This window comes from Carlito syrichta, unplaced genomic scaffold (genome assembly GCF_000164805.1).
Source record: "Carlito syrichta isolate Samal-C Ts95f unplaced genomic scaffold, Tarsius_syrichta-2.0.1 Scaffold287800, whole genome shotgun sequence".
In the NCBI taxonomy this organism is placed as follows: Eukaryota; Metazoa; Chordata; class Mammalia; order Primates; family Tarsiidae; genus Carlito; species Carlito syrichta.
In genome coordinates this window covers 540,576-564,997 of record NW_007231896.1, presented here as the reverse complement: position 1 = coordinate 564,997, position 24,422 = coordinate 540,576, and the positions used below count along the sequence as shown (strand labels likewise).

General features: G+C 43.5%; 1 protein-coding gene across 2 annotated transcripts in view; it reads left to right on the top strand.

Annotated features, from left to right (window-relative positions):
• The first annotated feature begins 10,971 nt into the window (after positions 1–10,971).
• The window catches only part of C8B (complement C8 beta chain), a 38,416-nt gene continuing 24,965 nt past the window's right edge, over positions 10,972–24,422 (top strand). The window contains exons 1-3 of one of the 2 annotated variants that reach the window (XM_008053051.1): positions 10,972–11,260; positions 18,333–18,489; positions 22,527–22,668. In XM_008053051.1, the coding sequence (XP_008051242.1) occupies positions 11,100–11,260; positions 18,333–18,489; positions 22,527–22,668 (460 nt within the window). In that variant the 5' untranslated portion in view covers positions 10,972–11,099. Of the gene's footprint in view, positions 11,261–14,014; positions 14,037–18,332; positions 18,490–18,921; positions 18,963–22,526; positions 22,669–24,422 lie in introns of those variants that run through there. The other variant, XM_008053052.1, reaches the window with a different exon arrangement.

Here is a 24,422-nt window from a genome sequence, read left to right as displayed (position 1 = left end):
TGAATAGCAATAACAGCTAATGCTTTTATCATGTACTCTTCATGTACCAGGAATTGCTCTAATCATTTTATATGTAGTAACTCATTTGATCCTTCTCGGAGCCCTATAAAATGGAATTGATTAGACCCATTTTCCAGACAGAAGAAATGCAGTTAAGAACCACAGCTAGTGCAACCTCTTTGGAAAACAGTGTGGCTATTTCTGAAAGAACTGGAAATTGACCTTCCATATGATCCAGCAATCCCCCTATTGGGAATATACCTGGAGGAACTCAAATCATTCTATAAGAAAGATACTTGCATAGACATGTTTATTGCAGCACTATTCACAACAGCAAAAACACGGAACCAACTGGGTTGCCCATCAAAGGTGAACTGGATAAAAAAATGTGATACACATACACGATGGAATATTATGCAACCATAAAGAAGGACAAACATATGGACTTTGCAGCAACTTGGATGGATTTAGAGTCTGTCATACTCAGTGATCCATCACGGAAACAAAGAACAGAGTACCATATGTTCTCACTCATAAGTGGACCTTGAACAATTATCATAGTACTATAATAAAGGGATCGGCAGTAGTGGGGAACTGCCGGGGCGGGTGGGATTAGCAGTTGAAGGAAACTGCCAGGGTAGTGGGGGGAGCACACGTCATCCACAAGGGTACCTGCATAATGAACATTTGTATACCTAACCCTGAATTGTGCCCCACATCTTTAATATTAAAAATTTTTTAAAAGAACCACAGCTAGTAAGTGCAGTAGCCCGCTTTTGCACCATACAGCAGGACTGCAGAGCATGTGTGTTCAGCCAGTCCCCCCATGACACCCCTGAAGGAGACAGGAAATTCCCCCATTCCTGGCTCCTGTATGGAGATTCTGGTGTCAACTGCCAAGGTGAAAGGAGCCTCTGAGGAAGAGCAATGGCACACCTGACAAAGGCAGCCGTCCACACACGGGTCAGGAGTTAATAGCCTACTGCATTCAGGAGAAATCGAAACTCGCAAAGTAATATTTTTGATGAAAATCAAAAACACATTTGTATTTGTCAGATTCCTAAAATACCTTGTGTCTATAGCAAACAACAACAGAAAAGTTGGGTTGGTCAGTCAGTATGATTTAGGTGTCCCAGATTCAGCCTTGACTTTGACCTGTTCTTTGTCAGTCACATGCAGGTAGCCAAGCTTACAAAGCCCACCTTTTCCTCCAGTAAATTCCCAAAGTTGGATTCTGGCTGCACCCAGATGGATATTAATGTTCCCTTCTGAAAGGAGAACTGAAAAAAACCCAGTTCCCCTGTTGGAGGGACTATTATGGCATTGCCCATTCTAGTCACTAAACTTTTCACATCAACAGATAGATGCAGAAACCCATTGAGTCAGATGTCTAGCTGGAGGGTTGTATGAGTTGGAAATAATGAAATTAACAACTGGGACACCACCGATAATGACATTAATAGTCAACATTTATGGAAATCCTGCCAAGTATGGCACTGTGCTCAACACTGTCACAGTCGTGAACAGAAAAGTTAAGTAACTTGACACAAAACCACACATCATCTAGCAAATGGTAGAAACAGACTTTACAACCAGATGTTCTGACGGCAAAGCCTGCTCTTTTACCCTGTGTGAAATATTGGCCTGGTTTCATATGAGGTTTGGCAATTAGGCTCGCAAATTCATCTAGAAAAAGTGCTACATACCTCATTGCTGAATATCACTACAGTCACCTTCAAAGTACTTCCCTTGGGAAGCTGAGTATCAATGCCAGTGCCTAGTCCACCAAAGCAATTTTGGAACTCTTTTTCTAGAATGGTCATCAGAGCCATTGTCGTATTACCTTTGATATACTGAATGTCATCAAATGTCTTCCTTTCAATATTTCCTTTAACTTCGAGTAAAGAAAAAAGTCACTGGGGGCCAGATCAGTTGAGTAGGAAGGGTGTTCCAAAACAGTTATTTTTACAGCTCTGCCAATGTAAGTGCACAGTGGCAAATTTGCAAAGTTAATTGTCAGACTTCAACAAATAATGACAGCAGCTCTGAAGGCCATCCCAGAAAAAGAGTTCCAAAATTGCTTTGACAGGTGGACTAGGCACTGGGGTCAGTGCATAGCTTCCCAAGCTGAGTACTTTGAAGATGACCATAATGATATTCAGCAATGAGGTATGTAGTACTTTTTCTAGGATGATTCGTGAACCTAATTATCAGGCTTCATATGTTTGATTTACTACGCAGTTAAGCAGATTTGTACGACAAACTATGGAACTGCTAGATTGAGGCTGTGATGTCAGATCTGATGTCTTCCTTAGCTAGGGAAGTGGTTTCTGGTCAGGCAGGATGGGATTCTCCTTGCTTTGGTTTGCTGGTAAGATCTGCTGATCATCTTGCGAAGGTCTCCGCTCTTCTCTTTCATGCTCCATCTGAGAATCACATCACTTCCATGAATGGAGGGTCTTAAAACCCTTTGAAGAAAGATCTCGGTTGTTATACCTTCCAGTTCTCAAAGTCTTAAGTAAGTACGTCTTGAGTTCTGATCAAAGAATGGCTGTCTCACTTGTGAGTCTGGAATAGACATTTCCCTGTGGGTGGGTGCTGCGGTGGCATGTCAGTCTCTAATCAAAAAGTTCTACCTCCCTCTGTGAGATATATTCCCCACCAGCAGTTGCTAAAAGAGGGCACTTGTAGAGTCTCTTTTAGAGAAAATAGCTATTTTGATTAAGATTTGCAAGCCACTTTCTGAATTGCAAATTCACTTGTTGATAACTCGTCTTGGAAGAGTGTTTGCCAATGCACCACCCCACCCTGTGTTGTATTGCTCTCCCCTACATTGTGTCTGGGTTGGCCCTGTGACCCACTTTAACCAGCAGAGTGTGATAGAAGCAACTCCATGCCGGTTTCTTAAGACAGTCTGCCTACTTCTGCATTCGTGCTCTTAGGGGCCCTGAGTTATCATGTAAGAAGTCCAGTCCCCCTGTTGGAAGGACCATATAGAGAGGCCAGTGGAGTGGCTACCTGGAAAGGAAGAAACCTAAGAAGGCCCTCATCCCCATCCATGCTGTCCCAAACAGCCCTCAGCCACCAAGCCACAGAGCAGAGTCAGCGACCTGTGAGTGGAGAAACCACCTGGGGTGTTCCAACCCCAGCAGACATCATGTGACACAGAAGTGGCCATTCCTACTGGGTCGGCCTGAATTCCTGACCTACAGAATTATAAGTAATAGTAACATAATTGATGTTTTAAGCTTCTAAGCTTTGGAATAGTTTCTTATGGCAATCCTAGATAGCAGAAACCCTGGGTAACATTACATAATATCCATAACTGCATCATAATTCAAAAGCCAGACTATTCAGTCATTCACTGTTTGTTTCGGGGCTTCACAAGAACAGGAGATGTTTCTCAGACTTCCCTACCCCAGCCGCCACCCCAGTGACATAAGGAAAATATATGGTTTTCTACTTAGAGTTACCCATGTCATAATTATAGATGTGTACAATTACTTGAGTTTATTTCCTCTATTAAGCTGCATGCACTGCTGAATCCTTTCTGTAGCACAGGGTCCAGTGCATGGTGGATGCTGAAAACATGTACTTTTGAATAAATAAATCAGTGCAAAGTTTGCATTGAGGTGAAGTTTAGAGTAGCTGAAGCATGCAGATTGGGAAATCGTTCATTTGCTGTGCTAAGGTGTTTGAACTTGATCCTGTAGCAAATGAACAAACAGATGAACAAGGTGGCTTAAATTTTACTATTTGCCACTGCTAATCTACAAAATCAATGCAACTACATAGTCCATCCAGTTGCTTCCAGTCCCCCTCAGGTAATTAATTTCAGGGCACAGTGCCAGGTGGAATCTCATTTTCTCCCCTCACACACCTCTAGCATCCCTGGAAATATCTGAAAAGAGAAAATGAGTCCTCTTCCCATTTTATTTTTTGTCAGTCAATTGCCTGTACTTATATATAAAAACATTTGCAAAAATGTGCTACCCTAAGTTGAACTTGAGATGTTTCATTGTCTGTGCCAGTGGTATCAAGACCTCATGCCTTGTGAGGTCACTAAAATATTCAAACTTTTCTGGGAATCAAAAAAGTGGTTAATAAGAAATATGTATGGTGCCTCTGATAGTAAATGCATAGCTAGACAGAGACATGGAGAATCACTGGGTGGCCTCTGAGCCATCCAGCTTATGGAGCCATCTACATGACATCCTGGAGATACTCCTGCTCCATGACCAGTGTCTCAAAGTTTCCCCTGGTTGTGGAGTCCCCACTGAAAGTATAAGCTTCATCACCATCATGGCCCACTGTGTTTTTCTAGTGTTTTTTCTTGACCCCTTCTCCTCCTATATACTGGTGAGTTCCCTCTAATGACACTCTGGCCTGTGGTCAGGAGCCAAGCAGTATGTCCACGCCAGGCCCTAAATCACTAGCACCAAATCAAACTGTACCTAAAGGGTGATCTCCCTCATCTTTCCAAGTATTATTTAACAAGCACATCCAAGTGATGGAGATGAAGGTTGCAAATTCAGCTCTCCTCTCAGCACTCTGGGGAACCCTTGGCCTTGGACACACTGATGGCCTCTCACATTCACCTGGTTATTATAATGTTCATCATCATTGTCATCAGTGCTGACCAACTGTCCTTGGTATATGTCCTGTCTGTTCCTGAACTGTAGGGTTACACACAGTGTCCTAAATCTATTTGTACTTATAGCCAGAGAGAAATACTTGTCTATAATTTATGGATCATGCACAATAGAAGACAAAGGGCACCTGTGCATGTCTACAGAGAGGCACATATCTATTCTTTATATACAGAGATATACATAATAGAGGACACAGAATTCATATATCTGCCAACACAGAGGACAAACAAAACCTTGAAACCAACCGTGAGCCCCCTCTGCTAAATAAACACTGCCTTGCTGCCACTAGCAGAGTCATTTCATAGTCATTGGCCACTTGGATGACCATTTTCAAGTCATGTCTCCTTTCCAGTGAATATTTGCCAGTTCTGAGAGGTGGAAATGAAGACTGTGAGGAGGGTATATTCACTGAGGTAACACTAACCACTATACAGAAAACACTGATATCTCAGCGAGACTAACAAGTTTCTTTCTTACTCATGTATAGTCAATCAGTAGAGGGTGGGGAAGATTCTTTTCCATACGGTCATGCAGAAACCCAGGCTTCCAGAGATTCTGTCTTCTTCAACACAAGCTTTCAAGTTGACCTTGGGTATCCACGTCTAGCTGCCAGATGGGGAAAAGAGGTATAAAATTGCAGATGGGAGGTTTTTTTAAATGGGTCAGGTAGAAAACAGCATACAAAACTTCTCCCTATATCCCCTTAACCAAACTTTATCACAGGGTTAAGCATAATTCCAGGGGAGGCTAGTGTAACCTTAGAGGCAGGGCTCCATGGCAGCTATTATCTTTGCCACAAGAGAATAATTTTGTCTATAAGAAATACTTATAGACAAGTATTTCTTTCCTTTAATTTTGTTTCCTTCTTATTTTTTCCAGTTGGTATAGAGCCATTTCCTTTTCTCATTTGAGTCTTATTTTCCCCAGGTAGTCCTCCAATGACCCCACTCAGTCCACCAGCACTTCTTTCTGGGACAGTTTTGAACTTCAGAGCGGTGAAAATACCCATGCCATGAATAGGGTGCTCCACTACTCATAATCACCTTTGGTAATGTAAGGACCACAGCAGTCTGCTAAAAGCTCTTTTAAATCAGTTGCCCAGACCACAAGGAAAATCCTACCATAAAAACGGTAGAGATCAAGGATTCTGAGGCCCTGATTAGGACTCGAACAGTAGAAGGGAGATAGAGCCTCCAGAATTCGGGAAGGTGGGCCTGAAAGACAAGGCAGTCACCTGAAGGTGGCTGAGTCTGCACTGTCCTCCACAGGATTGTGGGTGATGAAGGAGGAAATGTGTGCTGTGTAGGGTGGTGTCCCTCTGAACAGCTGCCAGGCTCAGCCTGGAGACTTCACAGACTTTCCTTAGCAGAGAACCATAATCTCAGTCATCATAATCCCACCTTTGTGCAGAGCTGCATAGGGTACACCGCCCTTCACTGCTCACTCGTAGTGTGTTATTTACTTCTCTCAGCAACCTAAGACAGACATTATGTTGGTGCCCCCTCTCCATCTCTGTTCTCTCCTCGGTTACCACTGCCGGCATTCAGGTCTTCTTCGTCTCCCAGTAGACTGTCAGAACAGCCTTCTAACGCGTCTCCCTGCTCCCATTTGTCTTCCTCTAATCCATCCTCACAGTGCAGCAAGAGTAATATCTCAAAGCAGCAGCCTGCTTCATTCCCCTCCCAGTACCCCTCAATAGCTCCCCTTCTACTTAGATAAAATCTATATCCCTAGCTTGCCCATCAGACCCTACCTGATATGGCTTCTGCCTGCCTCTCTCAGTCCATTTCTTCCCACTGCTTCTGCTGAACTCTGTGCCCCGGTGGCACTGATGGCCTATGGTTCCCATGGACCCTATGAGGGTTCTCACCTTTGTGTCTTGATTCTGCTGATCCAGTTGCTTGTAATGCCACGTGCCCTCCCTTTGGTTTGCAAACTCTTCTTAAGGGTCAGCTCACTCCTGAGAAAGCTTTTCCAATGACCGCACACACACACACACACACACACACACACACACACACACAGCTGAGGCCCAAACTATACTGTACAGACCTCGCTCACTGTACTTATCACACTGTACTGCTGTGATATTGTACTGTGCCTGCCCCTCTCACTAAGCTTGTCCGCTCTCATAGGGAAGGCCTGTTGCATAACCATCTTGATATCTGGTCAACTAACATTGTGCTCAATAAATGTTTATAGAAGCATTATTCCAACAAAGCCTGCATTTTAAACTAAGAAAACTATTGCTCAGAGGGCTTAAGGAATTTGTCCAGGATGTAAGCAAATACACTGGAACCTCTTTTAAATCTCAGATCCTTTTGAGACACTGTGGAAAGGTATGGACTTTCCCCCCCCAAAAAATGTACACATACATCAGATTTTATATGTAGCATAAAAGTATATTGGTCAAGATAAGGTAGTTATTGATGCAGTCATACGTAAACCACAAAATCTCGCTGATGGAGCACAACAATTGAATTCTCACTCACATAAAGTTGTCTGTGATTCAGCAGGGGCTCTCCTTCATCCAGTGACTCAGGGGTGTAGATTCCCTTCACCATAAGACCCTGTTATCTCAACACATGCTTCCAAATCAACAGGATGGAAGAAGAGAGAAATGGAGAAGGCACGCCCACTCTGAACTGCCTCAGCATGAAAGTGATGCATGTCTGTAGTAAGTTGTGCGATAGCCACAAATCCCTTTCAATCTTGTATGCATACCCCTTTTCATTGTCACTCTGCTGTGCATATCACCAGATATAAGTTATTACTCTATCTCTTGACTTTGGGCTTTGGCCAATGAGACACTAAGAAACATCATGCAAGCAGAGGCTTGGAAAGCACTTGTGTACTGGAGCGTGTACTTTCTTGCTGCTTTGAGGAACCAGGAACTCACCATGAGCTCAAGCCCAAGTTAGTCTATTGGGAGACGTGTAGTCCAGTCACTTCATCAGCCCCTGCTGACCTACCAACTGACTGAAACCAGGCAAGACCAGTAGAGCTACCCAGCATAGCCTAGACTTATTGCATGACCCTAAGAACTATGAGCTGAGAAATAATTATTGTTTTAAGTTACTGCATTCTGGGGCTATTTGTTATGCAGCAAAAAGCTAACACATACAAAAACAGATACCAGGAGTGAGGCACTGCTGCAGCAAAAACCTGAAACATGGCACTGGTTGTGGAATTGCTGGAGGCTGGAAAATCAGTCTTAAAAAAGTTGTAAAAACAACACCTGTTAGTGGATTTGTAGACGTAATTTCTACACATGAATTAAAAGTTTAGAGACATATGATCACTCTTAAAAGTTCTCTCACAGTCAGAGACGAGAGCTAAGGCTCTTAGTAAGAGCAGCTAGTCCAGAGGCGTGGTGAGCTATGATAATTGTACTAGACCTGTGTTCAGTGCTGGAATATTCTAAGGGCAAGTTAAGGGCAGGATAAAGCTTCAGAACCAGAAAAAGTAGAGTTTGGGGGCCAGAAAAACTTGCATTTAGCCATCTATTTGCTACGGACGAGCTGTTAACCCAACTGTGGAACCCCATCTCAGAGGCATGGAAGACAATACTTTGTTGGCTTCTCATCAAGATCAAACGAGGTGATGTATGGACAAACTTATATTGCTAAGAGCCGTCAGAGGAAAACGTGTGTATTATCATCACTGCAACCTGAGGTCGCCTTTCTCCTGTAACGATGCAGGTGAGCAGCGGAACCTGACACCACCAGGGGGCGCTATGGGGTTGGGATTGCTGGAGTCCTACTAGACTTTGGCACCAAGGGACCCGGAGGGAGCCAATGGGGAAGGATTTCTTGTAATGAGTTGTATTTAGCCAAGTAGCACATATTCCGGGAAAAGGGGAAAAGGGATGCACAAAAACCTAGAGGTGAGAGAACACACGATTCTTTCCTGTAACTGCAGATTTGCTGGTTCTTCCTCGAGTGCATCAGGTTGAGGAGGTCTAGAGAAGGAAGTCTTACCTCGTAGGGATTTAGTTTCTCTTAAACGTAGGCACACAGGAGAGGGGACATGGATCTTTCTTGAAACGCAATTTTCTGCTTGTTTACAAATGATTAACTACCACAATCAATTGTGTCAAAGTTCAGGTCAACTGCATCCTTTGGGACCGTGGTGAAATGGTGCCTTGTGCTTGAACTAATGACAGCTTGAATGTGTTCTGTATGGTCTGACAGCAGAGCTTGTGTTCTGTGTTTGGGACAAAATTAATGCGAGCAAACTATTGTCCTCTGTGGTTTTCCATCCATCCCTTAGCTATGCTTTCTTATTATACTTCCAACCCCGACCTGGCTGGCAGCTCTGCAGTCATGGCAGGATGGGAAGTACTCTAATGGTGTCAGAAAAGAGATCGAAGGCATCATGGCTCACACATTCAAACCCCAAAGCAATCTTACGGGTATTCATGAATTACTATCCCCATTTTACAGATGAGAAAACGGAGTCTTCAGAGACATTGTAGAACTTGTCTAAGGAAATCCAATCCAGGCTCTGCTCTTTCGACCAGCCCCCATCATGTGCTTCCTGCTGCCTCTCCCTGCAAGGCTGCCCACCCACAACTGCCATAGAACAAGCAACAGGACTGTCATTCACTATGAGGACTCAACACTTTATGGGTTACAGATTGGTTTTGTAAATGCCAGGTTGGTGCAGTTTAAACTTTAATGTGTTGAATCTGGGGAGTCAGGGGTGGTTCTCAGGAAGGTAGGTTTGAGAGCCTCCGTCATTTTTTTGCATATTGCCGTTGAGTTTGCAAAGTGCTTCTCTCTCACGCCTGTGCTCCTTGCCATAGGTAGAGTGGGCCCTGTCTCCAGGTCAGGAATCAGGGCTGACACTCTGTGTCCAGGCTGGAACTGGAAATGTGAAAACGTCCATCCCACATCTGGTCACGCATATTCTAGGAAGCACTTCTAGTGATTTTGAGCAAGGTGGACGTTTGCTTGGATTATGCTACTTCAAGAGCACTTGGTGTGACATTTTCCTTCAATCCAGGTTAACCGGGAAGGACTGTAGGTTAATCTGTGAACTATTCAGAACAAGAAAAAGAAGGAGGTGGGAGTCCTCTTCCCAGTTCAAATAAAACAAGTTGACTCATCAGACTTGAGTGACAACTGCCTTAGCTATGTTCGGCTCTAGAAGAAAGACAGCGGGTCTCCTCTGACCTTGAAGGTGGGAGAGGTGATGGGTGAAGGGCAAAGGCATTTACTGAGCTCCTCACAAGTGCTGCTGCCACTTGTGACTTTGCAGGGTTGCTAGCAAATGTTGGAGACAAATGTTAAATCTATCTATACCAGTCATCTGCTACACATCACTTCCCAACAAGGTCAAGGAAGCTATCTCCCCCTAACTATAGTGAAACTCCATTTAAGTTATATAATAATAGCAGCAATAACACATTTTGGTTAACTATTCTCATAGTTATTTTGAATACGCCTATTCGTGCAACATTTTCACAGTTAGTATTTGGTCTGACTCTCCTAACACTGATAGGTAGGCACTGTCTTCTCAGTTTCACATATGAGGAGACAGAGTCAGAGGCAGTCAGTAAAAGTATCAGCTCGCGCCAGGTGTGGTGGCTCATGCCTGTAATCCCGGCACTTTAGGAGGCCAAGGCCAGAGGATTACCTGGGCCCAGGGGTTCGAGACCAGCCTGGGCAACTTAGCGACACTTCGTCTTTAAAAAGAAAATATAAAGCATCAGCTCTCTTATAGAGAGAGCCAGACAATGATCAGAGTGTGACTATTTAGATTTATTTAATCTTCACACAAGTGCTGTGAAGTTGGTACTGTTATAATCCTTGATTTATAGATGAGGAAACCTAGGCTCAGAAAAGGTGAGCAACTTGCCCTGGTAACACAGCTGGTAAATCATATGGAAGAAGTTTGAGCTCAGGTAAAGGGTCTCTAGAGCCCCACAGCCTATTCCTGATTTGCTCAAACTCACATTACTAGAAGGAGGCAAATCTGGAATTTAAACCTTGACTTGTCTGATTCCAAAGCCTGCACTCTACTTAGTCATGATAGCTCAAATGTCTGAATGCTCTACCTGGGCCTATTCTAAGTGCTTTCGTTCTATCAGCTTATTTAATTCTCACCATTTTGTAGATGAGGAAACTGAGGCACAGAAGTAAAGCAACCCATCCATGACATCAAAGCTAACAAGAGGCAGAAAATGTACTTGAACTCAGACTGTCTAGACCTCAAACCCACAGTCCTTACTGCCTCGCTAACAGCCTTTTCTCTGAGTGGCTGACCCCAAAGGCTGTGACAGACAAATAAACACGATGTTGCTGCAGAGTCTTCCATCATTCTCATTGGTTTCCAGAGTTTCAGGTAAGTTTTCCATCTGTGCAAAGTCTAAGCAGTTTCCAGTCACTGATGGTTTTCTGTTTACTTTGCTGAGCTGTTTGCACTTGGGGACAGAAGCTGATAATGACACTCCCTGGGCAAACTTGTCATGAACATAGAAGCCTTGGTGGCTTCTCCTGTCATGTAGAGAAAATGAAGAATTCCAGGATGTGGGTGTGGAGGGCACCAGTGAAGCTATTTCTTTTCTGTGCTGTCCTGGGCTGTCTCAGTTTGCCTGGTTCCAGGTAAGTGATTGGTTATTGGTGATTCCCTGATCAATAATATGACAGGGAAGGTGCAGCCACATAATACTATTATCTCTCTGTCACATGTCTACTGAATGGAGGACATCTCTTGCAGAACTTTGCATGCATCTATTAAAATAATATCAACAATTCTCTTCAAATTATTGTAGAACCAGGGGGCTGATTTCAACAAAAGTTCCTGTAAGAAACTGACATGTTTAAATATATTTTGTCATGCTGAGAAGAATAGGATATTCGTTCTGTATTCCAAATGAAACCTCAGTGTGATTTATTATGCAAAAGAAAGTTTGTTGTGCACAGGGGGGAAAAGCTGATTCCTAAGCTGTTTTTAATAAGTGAGAGAGACCCCCTCTACCTGCTCACCAACCCCAAATCTCGGGATTCTCAGGTTTTCTCCCCCCAAATTCTCTTTTTCCTTCACACACATACACGCATTCTCCAGATGTTCCCAGCAGTGAAATGCTAGCTGATTATTTCATCATTTTTAGTCTCCATTAATAGGGTGCAAAACGAACTAGAGAAAATATCTTATGGGTGTTCAAATTTGGGCTCCAGTGAAAGAAGAGCCAGTGACGGGGTGATTTGGGGTCCCTGCAGGTGCACGAAAAACCCTACGGTGAGATATTGAAGCACTCACGTGTCCCAGACCTCCTAGCGAGCGCTTCTGTGGGAAGACAGACTATGAATGCCATTCCTTTTGCTTTGTCCAAAAATGCTATCTGAGCACAACCTCTCACTTAGTGTGAGGAGTATCTAATACCCATGGGACACATCCTCTGGTCTCAGCTCTGCTAACTACTCAGATCCCATTAGGCACCAAAAGTCTCTGAGTATTTACTCACTCCCCATTGGGTACTCCATAAGTAATAGCTATTAGGATGGTCAGAAATCTCGACTTAGCCCAGGTAATAACTAAGCTGCAAAGGACGTCCCTGTGTATATTATGTGTACACAGAAAAGTACTCAGGACCCAAGGAAATGTGTCTGGAGCAAAGAGGTCTTAAGCGAATTGCAACAACCTTACCTATAGCACTGTGTCCCTGAGTAAAGCCCTCTGTTGGACTCTGAGGATACAGAGATAAACAAGATACAAGACTTCATGGCCTCACAAAGAATGTCAATGTGTGAGCACATGCTGTGAATTCCATTGCAAACCATGGTATGGTGCAGCTGGGAAGTAATTACTACCAAGGAGGGAGTAATTAACTCTTCTGGGCATGGGGTCTGCAAAGGTTTCTTGAAGAGACAGTGCTTGAGCTAAATTTTTAGATATGACTAGGTGTCCCGGAGCCCCTGTCTTCATTCTGTGGAATAGCTAGGGAGTGGAAAAGTGTGGTAGGCAAAGACATGGAAGTGTAAGAGAGCTGGCATGTTCCAGAAGCTTCAGGGCACTTCAGTAGGCCTTGAGCACGGGCCACAGCAGGGAGCTGCAAGGATGAGGTAGGGTAGGAAAGAACGGGAGTCAGGTCATGGGAAGAGTCAGGGGAGGCTGGAGCACCAGGTAAGGACCTTGAAGTGTATCCTCCAAGCGAAGGGAGCCATGGAAGGACTTGAAGCAAAGGAGCGCCAAGATTAGATTATGTATTAGGAAGTCCACTGTGATGTAGGGAGTGGAGGTTCCAGTGGGTTAGTATCTAATCTTTGTTGAATCCTTTCAGCAATGTCATGAGGTGGGGGTCACCTCTTCTCATGATGTGGAAGAACAAACCAATCCTCTGAGAGCAGAAGAGATTCACTCATGTGTAGTGAGTCTTAAACCCTCACATGAATCCAGGTGTACTGTCTGGCTCTTACCCAGGATTCCCATGGGCAGTCCCAAGCCTGGCAGGTATTTGAATGCCATGCATGAAGTAGAAGCATGGTCTTCAGTTCTGGAATAGAAGATGCTGAGACCACCTTTGCATTAGCTAAGAGAGTTTGGGTTTGTTTGTTAGTTTTGTTTTTGTTTTTATTTACTCTTGTATTCAAGTCAGATAAATCATCATCCCCCTTTTTATAAGACTTGTCAATAATTGATTGCCACCCCATGCAAGGCACTTGGAAACATTAGCTCTAATCCTTACAGCTATTTGGGGTGCTATTGTTTACAGTTTCATAGAGAGGGAAACAGCTGAGAATCTGAGAGAGCATGAGCCTGTCAAGGCCGCTCACCTAATATGGGCTCAAATGGTTTTTGTTCGGGTTCCAGAGCCCCCGTCTTACTCTGCATCTCTCTGTCTCTCGCTAGTGCATTGTCCCCTCTCCCCCTCAGTTGTGTGCCTGACTTGCTGACCTTCTACGCTGTATCTCTATCTCTGGCCACACATTTCTTGCCCTGGATGTTGCTTTAAATTTCATGTCTACCACAGCAAACGACAGGGAGAAGAGAAATTGAAAACCTGCCACCCAGAAGCTGCCCCTTCTAGCAAAGAAAAAGGATGCTGTTTGCGAAGGGGATGCAGCTGCCTAACAAATTGTGTGTGACAAGAAAGTTGTTGTGTCAGGGCATTTCTACCGAAAGTCAAAATGTATTGACGCACCCCATCTATATAAGCTGATGGTTCGCAATTTACTGCTGACCTAATCCTGCTGTACTGGGTGGATCCATCTTTATTTTGATCAGAGACGCCTGTTAGGAGGAGAGTGGGAGATCTGGGCCCGGTGAAATGTGTCCTAATGCTAGCTACAGCATTCTCCGCACCCCAAGGAAAAGTCCCTCCTTGCCAGCCACCTAAGTAGAAGGAACACATGTACATGGACTTGTGTAAGAGTGTTTATTGTAGCATTAATTGCAATTGCAAATCATTGGGAAAATATGAATATCCCCCCAAAAGAAGCAGAATAAATTAAATGCAATTTATGTCCTATGATGGAACATGCAGACAAAAGAAAGAAATAAACTAGATCTCTTTATGAATCAACAAAGCTAGGCCTCTGAAATGAATTTTGTTTTTGTTGTTTGTTTGTTTGAATCGAGGTCTTGCTCTGTGATCTAGGCTAGAGTGCAGTGGCACAATGAGGGCTCACTGCAGCACGACCTCCTGGGCTCAGGTGATCCTTCTGCCTCATCTTCCTGAGTACCTGGGACTACAGGGGCATGCCACCATGCCCAGTTACTTTTTCAATTTTTTATAGAGACAAGGTCTTACCATGTTGCCCAGGCTGGAGAAAAGCAATGCTGATCAACAAAAGCAAGTTGCAGAATAGCATTATAGTATGAGCAAAGCACACACAAGCAATACTATAGTGTACATGTGTCAACATATTTTTTTAAAATGGGAAAGATACACACCAAATTCATGGCAAAAGCTTCCCCTGAAGCAGGGGAGGAAAATGAAACTGAGGTTGCTGTGAAATGCAGGTGTCAAATGTGCAAAGGCTTTTTTTTGTAATGTAAAAAATTGCAAAAAATTATAACTGTACTTTATTACAATTAAAAAGTGTAGTTTTTAAAACTTTTTTTAAAAAAGACTTGAGGGAAGTATGTAAAAATGTTAGCAATTGCCAATCTGGGTGTGAGTACATGAGTGTTTGTTTATTTTTATTTTTTGTACTTCTTTAGAAGTGCTAATTTTTCATTGTTAACAAATACAGAGAAGCCAGGTGCAGTGGCTCACACCTGTAATCCCAGCACTTTGGGAGGCCAAGGTGAAAGGATTACCTAAGCCCAGGGGTTTGAGACCAGCCTGGACAACTTGGCAAGATCTCCTCTCTACAATAAATTAAAAAATTAACCAGGCGTGGTGGCACTCACCTTTACTTCTAGCTACTTGGAGGGCTGAGACGGAAGGATTGCCTGTAGGTCAAGCCATGAGTGTGCCACTACCCTCCAGCCTGGGCAACAGAGTGAGACTTTGACTCAAAAAAAAAAAAAAAAAAAAAAAAAAAAAGCTACAGAAGATTTTAAATGCCAGAAATCCAGTCAGTTGGCCAAATGTCCACTGGTTTTCTTTCTGTGAAAATGTCCATTGGTTTTCTTTCTGTGGAAGTGCATAAGGGTGAAAGGCAGGTGTTGGAACCATACACAGAGGCCCTGATGAAAACTGGCCTTAATGTGGCTTTCTGTCTTTCTCAACAATTATAGCTGCAATTTAATGCTAGCCATTCTTTCAGATTTGCATTTTGTAGTACTAATAAACCACACACATCTCATCCAATGTAATTTACAAACATACTATTTATTTCTGCTGATTACTTCATTATATTGCCACCTCCATAATGAAAATTGGGTACAAAAATGAGAGATCTGGTAGTTATAACTACTTTTTACCAAGTTCCTTCTATAAGTGAGTATCTTGCCCATTAGCAAGCTTTCAAATCTCAGAGAGGAAAATAATTGTGACTCTTAATAGTTAGTGTGCACATTACTTATCCACTCAGTCTCAACTGTGGCCCTGGAGTTGGTTTGATAGTTGCTAAAAACACAGTGTAACTGCTTTGTAGTTGAAATAGGAAGAGGGTACCCTGCAGAGCTGTCAAATACATACTTAGGCGAAGCCAAATCACAGACAATATTGTTTTGTCAAACCCTGGCAAATTAGTAGATAAGAACACATTCTGAAGCCCCCCGCTGGTGTGCAGCATCCTGCCTCCAGTAACCATTTTAAAGTATCCACCTGTGGTTTTCAGTAGAGTCTTTGACCTTTCGTTAAAGATCCAGCTTTACTAGGCAATTGATTTTTGCTGGTCTCTGGGGCAGTCATGGACATGGATTTCACCATAGTTACTATTATCCTCTTTTTTAGAACTTTTGCCAAGTGAGAATGTATTGTTAATGACCTTGTCTGGAGTGGCATCCTGTGTATTTGAGATGGTAAAAACTATGTGATGTTCTTCTCCCTAATGACTCAATCTTGGATACAGGGATGAAGGGGCCCTTACAAAGAGACCAGAGGGAGTTGGTGGAGTTGGTATGGTCCGATTCCCTTCCATGCAGCATGGGGCAATGGGCAAAGCACATACTCTAGAGTTGAGCAGACCTCTGTTCAGATCCCAATGCCACTGCACACCAGCTGTATGACAATGGACATACCACTGTCTCTCTGGGTCACTTCCCTGCTCCGTCCAGGTGGTGATACTCCAGAGCTGCCTTCTAGCCTTGCTATGAGGATGGAATGAGATTGAATGTGTAAACACCTAGCACAACCTTGACACATCCATCATGGGTGCTCAGTAAATCTTCGTTCCTTCTCTCTCTTTTCCTTTTTTGTTTTGGAAAGGAACACAGATTACCAAAAAAAAAAAAAAAAAACTTACAGTGTGATATACTCTTTCAGATGCAGGAAAAAATAAGAATTATAATATACCCATCATATTACATTTGGGAAATTGGAGGCCCAGGCAGATTTTAAAAATACATAGCACGAGCATTCATTCACTCATGTCCACTGTATGCCAAGAACTGCACAAAAAACATTGCCTAATCTTCTAGACGTATTTCAAAAGCTCAGGTAGCTTGACTGCTTTGCAGATGTCTGCTGCTTCCGCAGCCCCAGACCTCACCCCTACACCCCTTACACCTCTAAAGAACAATCATACCCTGGACTGGCAGGTCCCCAATCTCTCCTGGTCTGCTGATGTTGCCCAAGGGCTTATCCTTGGTTTGCTTCTCCTTTCAAGAACGATCTCACTCTCTTCCATGGATTTTCATGATCAAATGTCTATCATTAGCACAAATCTCCCTTCCTGAGCTCCAAACCCATATAGGAACTATTCATGGAATGAGGCTATGTAGGTGTTTCAGGGGCACCCCGGACTCAGCATGCCCCAGCCAAAACTCACATCTTCCCCAACAAGTCTTTTCCTTTTCTGTCATATTCTCTGCCCCACCACAAACTCAAACTGGAAACTGACATTCACCTAAGCTCTTCCTCTCTCTAACACTCCCCTCTGCCATCAAATTACCCATCGCTTTCTTTCTTTTTTTTTTTAAGTTGGAGTGTCACTTTGTTGCCCAGGCTGGAGTGCAGTGGCATGCTCATGGCCACCCCAGCATCAACTGCTGGGCTCCGGTGATCCTTCCACCTCAGCCCTCCAAGTAGCTGGAACTATAGGCGCACTACCACGTCTAATTTTTTGATTTACTATAGAGATGAGGTCTTGCCAAGTTGCCCAGGCTGTCCTTGAACGCGTGGCCTCCCAAAGTGCTGGGATTATGGGCTTGATTCACCGCACCCAACCCAATTACCTATCACTTTCTATCTATTCCGCCTGAGAAATGACTTCTATGTGGTCCTCTCCTTGGCCACTATGGTGGTTCAGGCTCACAACCCTCACTGACACTGCTCGCCAGCCTCCTTCCTGCTTCTTTCCCACCAGGTTCTCCTGAATCCCACCCAGTCTGCACACATCCTAAAGCACAGCTGGGGTCTGCATGCTGAAAAACCTTGCCTATCAGGTACAGCCTCTTAGAGTTAGGATGTGAGACATGTTTCTCTTTTTCTTTTTCTGAAACAAACTGTGACACAGGCAGAGCCTGTGTCTTGCATTTCTCTGTATCCCCTATAGCACAATAAACTGAGTATCTTTTGTTCTTGAAAAATGTTTCATAGACTCTTAACACAAAAAGTTACCTTAAAGACAATCTAGTACAAACCTCTCATTTTCCAGAGGATAAAATAGAAGCCCAGAGATGGGGAATGAGTTGCTTAAGATTGTCCATCTAGCTGTGGTTGTATTCCCTGCGTAGTTGTAGAACTTAGAGTCTATAAAGTGTTTTTCCATATACTATAATTTTTAATCCTAGAAATAGCCTTATGTGGTAGATATAATTGTCCCTATTATGTAGATGAGAAAGTGAAGTTCATACAGGTTAAAAAACGGAGTCAAGATCACCCAGCTGCTAATGGACTATCGTCTGGTCCAAGTTCAATACTCTTTTGACCATAATGTTTAGGCACTTACTGGTGGCTCAATAAATATTTGTTAGATGAATTAACCTATACTGGAATGTAAACTAATAGCCTTTCACTAGCAAGCAAATATGTATTTATTAAATGAACGGAGAGGTGTTTGGATGTATACTTAATTCCCTTCCGATTCTTGACTCCCTTCTCTCATGATGACATTTTAGAGGTGAAAGGCTGCCTTCCTTTGAGTCAAATGCTGTCAACAAGAGCTTCGCTAGGAGCAGACAGACGCGGAGTGTGGATGTGACCCCGAGGCCAATTGACTGTGAGCTGTCCAGCTGGTCCTCCTGGACCACATGTGACCCCTGTCAGAAGAAAAGGGTATGTACCCAGGCCTCAGAGAGCTTCAAAGATACCGGGAGCCCTTGTTCTCAGCAAGATTGACTGATACATTGCTGACAGTGCCTGGCACATAGTAGGCCGTCAATAAGTATTGGCTGATTTAGTTAATTCTCCCAGGTAGCAATCAGGTCCTTCCTTTGGTCCCTAGGTGTTTTCCAAGCACATCCATCCTTGCTTACTCTAGCAGCTCCCTAATTGGACTCCCTGCCTCGAATCTGGTCTTTCAATCCATCTTTCATGGTGCAGCCAGGCACCGCATCACAGTGTAAGTCTGAACTGTCTTTCACCAGCTGGAAACAATTCAGTCTACCTGTGTCCCTAAGGATGAAGTCCAGACTCCTGGTAGTCAAGGGTCCCCATGCCCTACCTGGCCAACATCGCCAACACACTGACCCCTTGCCCTACTCTGACCATGCACTCTGTCTGGGCCTTTATTCATGCTGCTTACTCAGGCAAAAGTGGCCTTTTGCATTTCCTTCACTGGCTGATGCCTACCCATAGTTTGAAACTCTGTTTGGGAGCCACCTCTTTTGAGAAGTCTTCCTTGACTCCTCTTCAGCCCATCTCCGGTTAGGTAAGGCAACCCTTCACAAGCTGCGATAGCTCCCCAATACCCCTGTATCCTACCAGCTGTCACACCACACTGCTTATTCTTTGCCTTCACTAAACAGTGAATTCGTGAAGGCAGATCCAATTTTGCATCTTCAGTGTGTAGGCCAATTCCTGGCACATAATAGATGATTCATAAATATTTGGTGTTTGGTCTCCTATTTTTTGTGGTCTCTTTCAAGAAAAGATTGCTGTTACACTTTCCATTAGTTTGGTGAACAGAATCAGAGCAGGTAAGTGATTTTTTGGGTTTACCTGTAGTAAATACAGGCTTTGAATGCAGGCCCCTGGCTCTTTGTCTAGTGTTTTACCAATGAACACACAGAGTCTCCGCAGTATTTGTCCTTCAGCCTCCCTTGCCACAGGAGGGCTGACCCAGGATCCAAGCTCTGAGAAGAGCAGATGTGTCAGAGAAAAGAGAATGGTGGCTATTTCCCCAGCTCCTTGGGAAACCAAACCAACCAAGGGCTGAGACCCTAAAGGGGCTGTGGAAGTAGGCCCAGGACAATTACGAAGTTAATTGGATCAATGGAGAGACCCAAGCAGGATCATTCCATTCCCCAAGTAGGTTTTATTGCTGAAGTTATCAGCATTGATCCAATTATCTGGATAATTGCTTCATCTGCACCATAAACCAGGAAGACTCAGCATGGGCCAGCCAGCCAGAGCTCCCTGTTCTGACTTTGCTGCAGACTTCCTCCCAGCTGGCCATCCCCCCGTCTGCAGGGTCACTAGCAGGGATGCAACAAGACCTCTCTACTTGGGTTGGAAGATGTATTTCCTCCATTGTGTCCAAATAAAGCCTACTTTGTTTTTGAAGCCTGGGTGAGTCTCCTCACAGTCTTCCTGGCAGGCCTTGTCCCTGCTCTGATGGGCTCTGCCTTTCAGGAAGAATGCCCCTTTGCAGGAACAAAGGTGCATGGGTGATGGTTATCAACATTTCTTCTTTGGATTTCCAAAGCCCCAAGTACAGATGTAAGGAATAACTATGCCTTGTTAAAATGTCATTCTGCAAAGGGGCAGCTAGCCCTGTTTGTTCTTTTTTTGTGCACCAAAACTTGCCTGCAACAAACATGTGAAAACCACCCAAATCCGATCAGTTCCTTCTTCTGAAGTGACTTCTCCTTGCCCAAGGATAAAACACTAAATCTACCTTCGGGAGGCCTGGAGGACCCTGTGTTACCTGAACGTGTCTATGTCTTCCTCCCACTCTGGTCACTTACCCTCTGGAGCCTTCAAGTTTCAGCCTAGGTGTTACTCCTTTCAAAAACCTTCTACCATCTTCTAAGTTTGCATGAGGGATCCCCCACAAGTGTATAGAGCACTCTGTACTTCCCTTCATGGAACTCTTGTTCCTTCTTGTTGCTGCCTGGGGTCCAACAACGCCACGTGTGACCTTCTCAAGGGCAGACTGGAGAACATGATTCTGAGTGAAAACAAAGCAATAATACCACCTACTTTTTTCAACATTGGGTGTCTCAGTCGATACTTTGGAATAAATGAACAAGAAGGAAGCGATCTAGCAATGTTGACTTCTAAAAATCATTAATGATAACAAAGTTCAAGAAATTGAGTGTTAATTATGTACTGTGGAAGAGCCAGAGAGCCTCTCCAAGACACTGTTAGCTCCAATGTGGGCTCTTTGGCTGAATCTGGAAACCATATTGACACAAAGCAGATCAACAGGAGAAAGCATACACATGTTATTAGTTTTACATGTACATGGGGATTGTTACAAGAGTCTGAAGAAGTGGTCAAAACAAGATGCTTTCATACTTTTTAGACAAAGAACAATACATTTATAAAGAAATTATAGGACAGAGGGGATCCGGCTAAGGGCAGTAAATTTCTAGAGGAGTCGCTGGGAGATAGAGACAGGGTATAAAACTAGTGGAAGATAAGGGAGACTTCGTTAAGGGTGCTTTTCAAGTCTGTTGCAGCTCCCGACTCCCAGTCTCTGGTGATAAGGGTTATTTTCTTTCTCTGGTACAGGGAGAGAACACATCCCAGAGGAATCTTTATGACTTGCTTCATGCAAGGGGAGACAGGTTAGCTAGCACTTTCTGCAACTGCAATTTCTCTAATGTTTTCTTTTCTTTTCTTTTCTTTTGTGTGTGTGTATGTGGGAGTCTCACTCTGTTGCCCAGACTGGAGTGCAGTGGCACACTCATGGCTACCCCAGCATCGACCTGCTGGGCTCAGGTGATCTTTCCGCCTCAGTCTTCCAAGTAGCCGGAACTATAGGCACATGCTACCTTGCTTGGCTGATTTTTTAATTATTATTATTTATTGTAGAGATGAGGTCTCGCTAACTTGCCGAGGCTGGTTTTGAATCCCTGGGCTCAGGCAATCCTCTCACCTAGGCCTCCTAAAGGGCTGGGATTACAGGTTTGAGCCACCGTGCCTAGCCTTTCTAATGTTTTCAACTCTAAATAATCAGTATACGAATCTGGCATATTTTAGGACGTACATCCTTCATTCCTTCAGTACTAGACAACATAATAAGATGATATATATGTGCATAATTTAAACTCCCTAACTATACATTTAGATAATTCATTATCCCCATTTTACAGATGAGAGTCACAAAGGTTAAGTAAATTGTCCAATATCACATGACTAGAAAGTATAAGACTGAGTTGTAGTTCCAAAGCTCATGCTTTGTCATTTATAATATACTTATGCCTCCCAGCATAAATGAGAATATTTGAGTCAACCCACTGGAGTAATTAAGCTAATAGATTTTATTATTGTGGTTATTAGTATTATTATTTGTTATTCAACTGGCTACATCAGTCCACTTACTAATTTTTTTTTTTAGTCAGAATCTCACTTATCACCCAGGCTGGATTGCAGTGGTATCATCACAGCTTACCACAGCCTTGACCTCCTGGGTTCAAGCAATCCTTCCACCTTAGCCTCCTGAGAAGCTGAGACTTCAGGCACGTGCCACCACACTAGGCTAGTTTTTTTGAATTTTTTGTAGAGACCAAATTTTGCTATGCTGCCCAGGCTGGTCTCAAAACTCCCCAGCTCAAGCAATCCTCCCACCCCAGAATGAGCCTCCCAAAGTGCCCACTTACTAACTTTTGACTCCAAAGCCCATGTCTTTCCCACATCCAGCAAATCTTGACTGTCACTGCAGATGCAGAAATCAAAGGCAAGATCCTTGCCCTCAGAGAGCTCGCAGACTAGCTGAAGAGCCCCTCAGACAAACAGCCAATCACAACATAGACCCTTAAGAGTACCTAGTGAGGGAAGCGCGAGGGGCTGAGGCAGCAGCAATCAGACACCTCAAAGCTCTTGTGGAGCCCAAGTCTTGGCTTGAGACCCATTTGCACAGGTATCCCTCAGATCTGAGGTCCTGTCGGCTCTGCCTTAGTTCACCCTGCTTTTCTCTGCTACAGTACAGGCATGCCTACTTGCTACAGCCCTCTCAGTTCCTCGGGGAACCGTGCAACCTCTTTGACAAGGAAGTTGAAGACTGTGTTACCAGCAGACCATGCAGAAGTCAAGTGCGATGTGAAGGTTTTGTGTGTGCACAGACAGGTATGACTCCATTAGGAGTGGGCCGGGGGAGCCTGCAAATGAGGAGAGGGCACGTGAAGAGCAAGAGGATGGGCCATGCCTGGGGCTCAAGATCAGGGTCATGGGACAGGTCAGGAGGTCCCCTCGTCCTCAAACCTCTGATCCCTTTTCGCATGTGTTATTTCATGAAAATAACCCCATAATATAGATATTATTTTACCCCCATTTTACAAGAAATTGAGACTTGGAGAAGTTACTTGCCCAAGATCATATGACAGATAAGTGGAAGAGCTTCAGTTAGAAATCTGAGTACTCAGACTTACATTCCTTGACATTAAGGACACCAAAAAGATGCATGCTAATGTCAGAAATCTTGGGTCACGTCTTATCTTGACTTATTGACCAGGCGAAACCTTCTTGTATTTTGGTTCCCTCAACAGAAAACTAGGTGATGTGAAAGCTTCAAGTGACATCATGGATATGAAAGCTCTTTGGAGACTGTTAGCTCAGCTAGCTCGCTCAGAGGCCTTGGGTTGAATACAATGTGACAAATCCTAAAACAGTTAAACAGGGTGGTTAGCATCATTTATCTCTGAGGAGTCTTCGCAAAGATATTCCCTGTCACTTGCATTTTTGCATCACCAAGTCCAGGATGCATGATGTAGTCAGTAAAAATGACTGATTGTAAGAAGGAAAGAAAGAAAAAAAGGACAGATGGATAGATGAACCAAAGGAAGGAAGATACAAAAGGGAGGGGGTAGGGAGAGAATGAGGAAGGGAAGACAGAGTGCACAAATGAATAATCACCTGCTGCAAAACTAAATGAACGGTTATTTTTTTCAACGTATTCATTTAGAAACTCCAAGCAAATGTATGCCTCTCTATTTCTTCAAGTCTCTGGAAAAATAAGAATATCTAGACCCAAATGGTCTAGATAGGAGTTGCAACTATCTGTATTTACTGTAGCCATGTGGACTGTGCCTGGGGATCTTTTAAGAAGGAGTTAGAGATTCTTAGGACAATTTCTAGGGCTGATTGCAAATGCAGAATTCCATCCAATAAATCTGAGATACGTTTTTTACAGTGTATCCATGTACTCATTATGGCCAGTGTTCCATGATTCTGACCAAAGCCATAATGGTTATTCAGGCAGGATTTAGTTTAAACTCCTTTTGAGAAACATTTAAAGACCAGATTGTTATTTTTCTGCTGTTAACACTCCAAGAACATTGGTTAAAAGTGACCAGATGCATCTAAGGAAACAAGGTCACCTGTTTTATGGGCTTTATCTCCTAACAATATACAAATGAGAAAGAAAATCAATCAAAGGGAAAAAGGTTAAAGAAAGCAAAAGCAACACAAATAATTTTCCACGGTCCAAATGGCTATGGTGTTGAAGATGGTGTGGTTTGATGGAAATAATTTGTGATTAAAGAGTCAAAAGTCCCAAACCTATAGCAAATATATTCTACCACTGTGTTCTTGGTCCTTTAAAGCACTAACAACAATAATGATAACACTCAACACTTCCTGGGTGCGGTCAGTACTGTTTTATTATTCATTTAAATGATCAAAAACAACCCTATGGGATAGGTATGATGACTTTCCTATCTTACAAATGAGTAAATTGAGGAAGAGAGGTTAAGTAGCACATGAAAGGTGGCCCAGCTAGAACTACTTGCAGGATCCTCCAATCTCACCTCCTCTCTCCAACTTGAAAGAGGGAGTCTAGATTGTCCTCCTGTCTGGTCACCTGGCCCCTATTTGTGACACAC